Source organism: Artemia sp. Qi Xiang Cuo, chromosome 6 (assembly GCF_049724085.1).
Source record: "Artemia sp. Qi Xiang Cuo chromosome 6, ASM4972408v1, whole genome shotgun sequence".
NCBI classification, from domain to species: Eukaryota; Metazoa; Arthropoda; class Branchiopoda; order Anostraca; family Artemiidae; genus Artemia; species Artemia sp. Qi Xiang Cuo.
In genome coordinates this window covers 27,207,667-27,217,944 of record NC_142799.1, presented here as the reverse complement: position 1 = coordinate 27,217,944, position 10,278 = coordinate 27,207,667, and the positions used below count along the sequence as shown (strand labels likewise).

At 35.2% G+C, this 10,278-nt stretch overlaps 1 protein-coding gene across 2 annotated transcripts in view; it reads right to left on the bottom strand.

Moving 5' to 3' along the window:
- Smg5 (Smg5 nonsense mediated mRNA decay factor) overlaps positions 1-10,278 on the bottom strand; it is a 93,580-nt gene that overhangs the window by 60,725 nt on the left and 22,577 nt on the right. For both annotated transcript variants that reach the window (XM_089090600.1, XM_089090601.1), the window contains exon 4: positions 5,398-5,546. In XM_089090600.1, coding sequence (XP_088946726.1) covers positions 5,398-5,546 — 149 coding nt within the window. The remainder of the gene's footprint in view (positions 1-5,397; positions 5,547-10,278) is intronic.

The window sequence follows — 10,278 nt, the reverse complement described above, 5'->3', positions numbered from 1 at the left end:
GCTTTGACCCGGAAGTAATTATTTTTTTTAGTATAAAAGCAGTTTTTTTTAATTTTGATAAGTTAGTAACTCTACTGATGATGATGACCGACTGTGTCATCGAAATATTTAGAGTATTTCTTTTATATTTTCGTTTCACTGTCTAATAAAAGAACTTATCCCTATTTGGAATTCTGATTGAGTTCGTCATAGAATAGGCAGTGTGGTCATGGAGAATAATAGCAACGTCGTATATATGGGGATGATTGACCAACTTCAGAATCAGCAACATTTCATTAGCTATTAGAAGAATAAAAAGATAAATTTAGCACCTATAAATTCAGCATTTTTTCATTTTTAATTAGAAGAATATTCAACACAGTATTACAAGATTCAAGAACAGTTAGTGAACTTTCTAAGTCAATGGACCGGTAACCTGTTTTGACCTCCAATTTCAAAGAAACTTGTACCAGCTTTACTCAACGCAGTATAAAAAATTCAAAAACAGTTAGTGAACTTTTGAAGTCAATGGACCGGTAACTTGCTTTGACCGGGAAGTGATTATTTTGTTTAGTATAACAGCAGTTTGTTTTAATTTTGATAAGTTAGTAACTCTACTGATGATGATGACCGACAGTGTCATCGAAATATTTAGACTATTTCTTTTATACTTTCGTTTCACTGTCTAATAAAAGGACTTATCCCTATTTGGAATTCTTATTGAGTTCGTCATAGAACAGGCAGTGTAGTCATGGAGAATAATAGCAACGTCGTATATATGGGGATGATAGACCAACTTCAGAATCAGCAACATTTCATTAGCTATTAGAAGAATAAAAAGATAAATTTAGCACCTATAAACTCAGCATTATTTCATTTTTAATTAGAAGAATATTCAACGTAGTAATACAAGATTCAAGAACAGTTAGTGAACTTTCTAAGTCAATGGACCGGTAACCTGTTTTGACCTCCAATTTCAAAGAAACTTGTACCACCTTTACTCAACGCATTATAAAAAATTCAAGAACAGTTAGTGAACTTTTGAAGTCAATGGACCGGGAACTTGCTTTGACCGGGAAGTGAGTATTTTGTTTAGCATGAAAGCAGTTTTTTTTAATTTTGATAAGTTAGTGACTCTACTGATGATGATGACCGACTGTGTCATCGAAATATTTAGAGTATTTCTTTTATATTTTCATTTCACTGTCTAATAAAAGGACTTATCCCTATTTGGAATTCTGATTGAGTTCGTCATAGAATAGGCAGTGTAGTCATGGAGAATAATAGCAACGTCGTATATATGGGGATGATTGACCAACTTCAGAATCAGCAACATTTCATTAGCTATTAGAATAATAAAAAGATAAATTTAGCACCTATAAATTCAGAATTATTTCATTTTTAATTAGAAGAATATTCAACGCAATATTACAAGATTCAAGAACAGTTAGTGAACTTTCTAAGTCAATGGACCGGTAACCTGCTTTGACCTCCAATTTCAAAGAAACTTGTACCAGCTTTACTCAACGCAGTATAAAACATTCAAGAACAGTTAGTGAACTTTTTAAGTCAATGGACCGGTAACTTGCTTTGACCCGGAAGTGATTATTTTGTTTAGTATAAAAGCAGTTTGTTTTAATTTTGATAAGTTAGTGACTCTACTGATGATGATGACCGACTGTGTCAAGGAAATATTTAGAGTATTTCTTTTATATTTTCGTTTCACTGTATAATAAAAGGACTTATCACTATTTGGAATTCTGATTGAGTTCGTCATAGAATAGGCAGTGTAGTCATGGAGAATAATAGCAACGTCGTATATATGGGGATGATTGACCAACTTCAGAATCAGCAACATTTCATTAGCTATTAGAAGAATAAAAAGATAAATTTAGCACCTATAAATTCAGCATTATTTCATTTTTAATTAGAAGAATATTCAACGTAGTAATACAAGATTCAAGAACAGTTAGTGAACTTTCTAAGTCAATGGACCGGTAACCTGTTTTGACCTCCAATTTCAAAGAAACTTGTACCACATTTACTCAACGCAGTATAAAAAATTCAAAAACAGTTAGTGAACTTTTGAAGTCAATGGACCGGTAACTTGCTTTGACCGAGAAGTGATTATTTTGTTTAGTATGAAAGCAGTTTTTTTTAATTTTGATAAGTTATTGACTCTACTGATGATGATGACCGACTGTGTCATCGAAATATTTAGAGTATTTCTTTTATATTTTCATTTCACTGTCTAATAAAAGGACTTATCCCTATTTGGAATTCTGATTGAGTTCGTCATAGAATAGGCAGTGTAGTCATGGAGAATAATAGCAACGTCGTATATATGGGGATGATTGACCAACTTCAGAATCAGCAACATTTCATTAGCTATTAGAAGAATAAAAAGATAAATTTAGCACCTATAAACTCAGCATTATTTCATTTTTAATTAGAAGAATATTCAACGCAATATTACAAGATTCAAGAACAGTTAGTGAACTTTCTAAGTCAATGGACCGGTAACCTGCTTTGACCTCCAATTTCAAAGAAACTTGTACCACCTTTACTTAACGCAGTATAAAAAATTCAAGAACAGTTAGTGAACTTTTTAAGTCAATGGACCGGTAACTTGCTTTGACCCGGAAGTGATTATTTTGTTTAGTATAAAAGCAGTTTGTTTTAATTTTGATAAGTTAGTAACTCTACTGATGATGATGACCGACTGTGTCAACGAAATATTTAGAGTATTTCTTTTATATTTTCGTTTCACTGTCTAATAAAAGGACTTATCCCTGTTTGGAATTCTGATTGATTTCGTCTATCTTATCCTGAAGTCATTTCCTCTTACGATAGCTGTTTAAGAAGTTTGTTAGCACCAATTGCAATCACGCATGAAAAAATTGGGAGGGACAGATACGCTACCCCTCCTCCCCCCCCCCGGATAGAAAAAAACGAAGGATTAAAAATTTAGACAGGGAAAACTGACAAAACTCGGTAAATACCCGATAATTAACACCATGAAGATTTTCTGGAACATCAAAACTAGCGCTTCTTCTATAAATATGTATGTGAATAATAGCAATTCAAGTAGTCTAGCCACAAATTATCAAAAACATTTTGCTTCCTTTTCCGTCACAATAACTTCCTTTCTTCCTTCCCTTCCCTTCTTTTCTCCGTCTAAGCAGAAAAAATTCTCAATGTCACAATCTCATCAAATCTGAAGTGAAATGTCCATGTGACGCCCATAAGAGGAGCAGGAGAGAGGGGGTGATACCAGCCCCCCTGGCTCAATGACGCCGCCTTGCATTTCTATATTTTTGTTTTAAGATTTCTATTATACAGCATTAGAAGTGCCGATTGGACCAGGTATGGATGCCCATGTACCACGTGGGCAGGAAAAGCCTGGCTCGCTGACAAATATAAATAGCAAAGTAATAGCCTCGTGAACATGACGATATGAACATAAAATTGTTCACTGACCATGTCACGAATACTGTCGACTGCGGCAACCATTTTTTTGTTTTTGTTTGAACCTAAAGTAATAGGAGTTTAAAACAAGACTGAAAATCTTGTATCCTATCTCTGCTCAAATTCATGTCCCAACATGATTTCATATCCTCCCACTTCCTTCGCGAGTATATTTCATTCAGCCGTCTGGTTTTGGAATATTCTTGCCAGGTCTGTTGTTTCGGTTTTACTTTAGCTCGCATTCACTTACCGCGGCAAACTTGAGTAACTTTTATTGCTTTTTCAAGGAATAAATTGACTTACAAATTCCATGTACTATCGGGCGATGACGCAATTCCTTCAACGCAACCGCTCTGAAACTTATCAACTTATAATAGATTACGGAAAGTATATGTTTTAGTCAAATCCTACAAAATTCCCTTCTCATAGAAATAAGGCTCAAAAAGTCCAAAAATCATTTTCACTTTCTGTAAAAAGAGCAACGGCAACAAAGCTTATAAAGAGTTCCATGAAGTGCATGCTTCAAGTTTTAGTGATTATTCAGATAGTAGCTAAATTTCAATGACTTCACCGAACTTTCTTGTTGCGAACCTATTCGCATTTCTTGTGCAACCAATTTAATCACAAATGATCCCTAAGTTTTTGATAGTATTGCAGCTATAATATCTTTAAATACTTGGCGGGCATGAGTATATTATTTTGGCTTTGACCACCTCTCTTAAGAAAATATATAAATTCAAAACGAATTTCACAAAAACTGGTCAAAATGCAACACTACGTCAGTGAAGCATAACATATTATGTTGCTCGGGCCCAGTTCAGAGGCAAATCTTCTATATATGTTTTAAATTGAATCTTTGACACTTTTTACATGAACAGATAAAAACATCTGATAGCATTTCTTCTTTCATCTCTCTTGCGGATCGGATAGAAAGGCACAACAAGGAACCTACTACCAGAGAGAGGCACGGATAGAAAGGCACAACAAGGGACTAACTACCAGAGAGAGCAACAGATAGAAAGGCACAAAAAGGTACCTACTACCAGAGAGAGGCACGGATAGAAAGGCACAACAAGGGACCTACTACCAGAGAAAGGCACAAGGAACCTACTACTCATAACTATGGTTATTGTTAAGCCAATGACCGTCCTCCCTAGTGTCTGATCGGTAATAGTAAGCCAATAATGGCTGCCAAAATCACTAGATAAAAGAATGTTTGCTGTTAAAAAAGGAAATTTCAACTGCAACTGTTTAGCCTTCTTGACTTTATTTAAAAACAAAACCAACTTCAGGTTATTTTTTTAGTAGCTCTAGAATGCTTTATACAGCCTTGAGCAACACTTTTGTGTTACAATGCAGGCTGTTTTGGAGGAGTTGGGAGTTCTACGCTAGAGGACAGAACTTTGTCCATACACATGTGATATATGAAACCAGCTAATTAATTGGTTCACAATACAATTCACAGTCATAAATAAATATCACAGAAATATTGGGTTTCCATGCCTAAGATTAAAAAATAGTTATTTTGAATCTAAAAAAAAAAAAAAAAAATCATTGTTCAAACCTCAAAAATCAGAGTTCAACAATATTCGCAGAAAAGGTTTAAACCCAGAAAAAGCAAAAAAATTCCATGACTGATAGCGCAATAAATATGCATTTGAATGAGGATGTAACCTTAGATGATAACTGTATCGATATAAAACAGCCAAAACCATATATGGTGTTCCTGGATTAAACGATGATATTTAAGGCCGTAAGCATAAACGTGACAAAAAAAAAGACAAACCACTGAGAACAACCATTTAATACCACATGTTAACAGAAAATTTATAATATTTAAGACTAGTATATGGTTGCTGGATTGTAGATATTGGAATTAATGAGGCTATGAATAGCGAGAATATTTGCTTCATATAGGCCTTCAAAAAGCTGAAATAACAAATAACTTACTTCCAAGTAATGATCAATAGCCAAGGAATGGGCAGAAATAACACCAAGTCCATAGAGGTATCTATATATGTCTCCTAAGTACAAGTGTATTCTATGAATTGTGTCAGCATGAGAATCTTCAGAGTCTTCTGAAGGGCCTTCTTTTCGACCTGAAAGCGATCTGAATTCAAATAAAGGTAATAATTTAGAACATATTTGTCTCTAACCATACCCTAAAATCACGTTGAGCCTGTTTGTAATTTTCTCACATTAAATATGAATGTCTTTTAATGACTAGATGACAAGCTCAGGGTATGGGATAGAGTAGGTTAGGTATAGGGTATGACATAGGGTAGGTTGAAATTATCTTAAATTAAATTGTGAGGTCTTTTATGGTGTCTTTTAATGAAGGAGAAGATTGCTTTCTTTCCACATTCATTTTGTCACATCAGATATATTTTGATTTGCTTAATACAATCTTCCTTTGGAACAGTCTTTTCCTTTGGAATGGTTATGGTCAAACCACTTGTGTAGTTGCATATCCTTCTCAAAGAGCACAGAAACTGACAGTGCCGCTGAAGCCTATTGTATGAGGAGGTAGGGTTCCGACTACAGAGAAAATGCATGTTATACGAATGTCCAACTAAGCATTTGTTTGGTAACCGCTAAAATTTTGTACTTTTTTTTAGTCTATCTTCAGTTTCTTCCAAAAATATATTTTGTGAATGTTGCCTTTTAAAGGGGAGGTCGCTCAGGCCATGCTATCATTACAAAACAAATTCAAGAGAACTAGTAGTAACTTATGTAATAATAAAAAAAAAATACTTGTGATTACTTATCAGTTTTTTAATAGACTCGAATTGATCATGTGAATACATTAATCGTTTTATAAGCGCAACAGCACTGTCCTTTAACAGACAATATAATCATAACTAATTGCCTTTAGGCATGCCTAATACCCGATCCCTTTTTCAACATGGCAGGATAGGCGAGTTGGACACCTGTATTATATACTTTTTGTCTATGATTAATTAAAAAACCTTTTTCCACAAAATAAGTTTTTCAAAGAAAAGTAAAGAACTCCATTAAACCAAAAATAAGCAAAAATAAAATCAAATAATCTACCAAGCGTGAAACTACCACAAATAAGCACCGATGAATAAATGAAACCCAAAAGGAACAGAAATTACAATTAATAACCGAATCAAACTCAAAACGAGCAGAAATTAACATGACTAGGGCTCAAAACCCCAATGCCTTCCCAAGACCAGAACATAATTTGCACTTTACTGAAAAAAATATAAATGTTTTTACTTTTATAACTTTAATAAATAATATTAACATTTTGATTAATAAATACCAGTATATGTATATTAAACTGACAAAGCACATTCATTTGTATTTTTTTCAGTAGAGAGCATATTATGTTCTGGCCTTGGGAAGGCATAGGGGTTTTGAGCCCTACTCATGTTAGTTTCTGCTCGTTTTGAGTTTGACCCGGTTATTAATTTCAATTTCTGTTCGTTTTGGGTTTCATTTATGAAATTTCAAAAGGGGCTCATTTGATTGGAAATTGAAATTGCGCTTTTTAATAGTCGAAAGTGAGTGGAGAGTATTTAGCCCCCCTCTCACGCCCACCATTTCCCCAAACACATTCAATCAAAGTTTAGAGATAGCCATTTTGTTAAACATAGTGGAAAGTTCTGGAAATTATGTATTTAAGGATGACAAAACCTCCAGAGCCCCCAGGGCAAAGGTTGTAAGTTATGCCCTGGGGGCATATAAGGTTTTTATAGATAGAGTTGTCGTAAAAACTTCAAAAGAGGCTCATTGAATTGGAAATTGAGATGGCTAGTGCCCTTTTTAATAGTTGAGTGGTAGGAGGGTAACTAACCCCCGTCTCACGCCCACCATTCCCCCAAACACATCCAATCAAAATTTTCAGATAGCCATTTTGTTCAACGTTGCAGAAAGTTCTGCAAATTAGGTCTTTCAGGATGACACCCCCCCCCCAGCCCTCAGGTCAAAGGTTATAAGTCTTACCCTGGGGGTATATCAGGTTTTATGGAAAGCGTGGTCATAGGAACTTTAAAAGGGTTCATTCGATTGGAAATTGAAAGGTCTAGTGCCTAATTAATAGTTGAAAGTGATTGGAGAGCGACTAACGCCCCTCTCACGCCCACCATTTTCCTAGACACATCCAATCAAAACTTTGAGATAGCCATTTCGTTTAACGTAGTTGAAAGTTCTGGAAATTAGGTCTTTGAGGATGACACCCCCCCCCCGCCCGCCGGGCATGGGTTGTAAGTTATGCCCTAGGGGCATATAAAGTTTTTATTGAAAGCGTTGTCGTAGAAACTTCAAAAGGGCTCATTCAATTGGAAATTGAAAGGCCTAGTGCCCTTTTTAATAGTCGACAGTGATTGGAAGGTTTGACATTTTTATAGTAAAGATCGATGTGGGTATAATATATTATTTTTGTTGTTGTTGTTGTTGTTTAGACCAGGGCGCTTTGTATCGAAGGGGTTTTCGTAGGAACTTCGAAAAGGACTCATTCGATTGAAAATAGCCTTTTTAATACCCTTTTTAATATTCGAAAGTGATTGGAGGGAAACTAATCCCCCTCCCACGCCCACCCTCCCATTTGCCTTTATATTTAAAAACTAAATATTGCCTTAAGATTAAATCAAAATGCACTGTGTTAATGCTAATTCCCAATAAGGCATCTCAGCAGTATCCCAAAAACGACTGATGGTATTATGTTCAAACTTTCGGGGCTACTTCTGCTCTTAAAATTTAACCAAACCAAAAGAAAGTAAACAGATTTTTTTGCGAATGGTATCAAGTTTTCCATTTCAGGTCAACCATAGGAGGTATGAAACTAAATTAAACACTACTATTTGTGTCCAGATTTTCAAAAGGGTCCATGTTGTTAAAAATTGCTGAAAATTTTTCTCCAGCATACAAATAGCAGGCAAAACTATAAATTCTTAAAAAAAAAGAAAAGATTTAAAGTATTCTTTTCGTTTTCTCTGAAAAAAACTATATAAAAAAAACGAACGGAAATTAATTAAAAAAAAAAAATGAACAAAAATAAAATCAATAATCTACCAAGATAAATTTATTGAGATGTGATTTATTTGCTGTTTTTATTAGCGACACTAGTAAGTTCTCTATGCAAACCTACTCATCCATAGTCGCAAAAACTCTTCCAACTGCATTTTGTTATCGGAATTTCGTCGGGCATGGGCATAGGAACACGCTACAAGTTAGTGTTCCTTGACTATATTTGGCCTTGATGGATCAGACGCCTCAAATAGTGTCGCTTCGCAATCAAAAGCTACTTTATCACTCTACAAAAGGGAATTTTGAAAATTTTTAGATTGTAAAGTAGCTTTATCTTCTGCCGGCATTTCTACACTTTCATTGCCATGAAGTTTGCAACATTTAAAATTATCTTTGAATGTACGTTTGGTTCTAAATGGGGAAAGATACATGGGACAATAGCGACATTTCCCTTTTCTCAAACCTTGAGATAACAGTCGACTTATTGAAGTAACGGCAAAAAATGACCGTATGAGTTTACATCTTTGGGGGGCTCATAGACGATTCAAACCCAATTTTTTATATTATCTACCAAATGTGTCCTGACCGAATATAAAACCCCTTTTTTATTTGGTCTCTTTCCCCTTCCACAAAATCCTTGACATATTGAAGAACCAACAACCCGAACCCAATATTTTCATTTGCTTTTTCAAACATGGTTATTTTTTTAAGGACGCCGGATACTTGCCCTCTAAAAAATCAAAATTTACTGTAGGGAAATTTTCTCCGCCATTACGTGCAGTCTGTCGAGCTGTTTCATTGTTGCTTTCGCTTCTAGAGGCTTATGAGCGGCTACTAAAAACGCATATTTAAAACATTGCAAACCTTTGTCAAATCTGAAACCCTGAACCCCCTCCACCCTGTAGCCGACAAATCCAAGTAGCATTTAGTCATCGACTACCTCTCCCTGCCCCCCTTAAAATATTTTTTTTCAATTTATTGAGATAAAGGCTCTTCCCTTCTCCTTAAATGTGTCCAAAGTGGATATCAATTTATTAACCCAATTAAAAGTTGCCCTCAAATTCGTTTAAGCCAGGGTAAAAAGTTTGATTGCAGGTCGAAGAATGAAATTGAAAAATGTCCCCTGACGTCCCTTTTTACAAGTAAACTTTTTGATTAACTGCTGCCTTAATCCCTCCCTGACCAGCCCTGCGCCTCAATAGGTGCTCAAATTTGGTCGATATAGGTGTGGATAACATTGATAGGGTTCGTTAAAATAACACCCCCGTCAACTAGGTTCTCCTCAGGACGAGTGAAAACTACCCTGTGCGTTTGTATACGCCCTAGAGCAGATTCAAACAAATTAAATTCACGTAGTTGCGGGGATATGACGGTATTTTCAAGTCCTGCACCACCTTGCAAAAAACTAGATTCACTAATAATAAAATCATCATAAAAAATTTCCCCGGAAACATCAGATCCAACAATTTAAATAAGGCCGTTCATCTCTTCTGTTGTCTGGAAATCTGGGGGGATACTAAATGACGTATGCCTAAAATCAAACTACAATGACGACCGCGCCTAAAAACAATTAACTAATTTAATGAACTTTCCAAAAAACACATTTTTTAAAAGCATTGATGAGAACCACACCCGTCTAAAAAGCTACTGGGTTTAAAAGCATTGATGCCTAAAAACAAAATACAGTGAAAATCAAAAGATCATTGAAAGATCACACCCAATTGGCCACACCTATCCTTAGGTAAAGACCACACTCAATCGGATTTAATTAGGCAGCAAGCAAAAGTACCTGACCTTGATACGGTTCACTGCTTCCTATGGCCGTACGGTAAACAT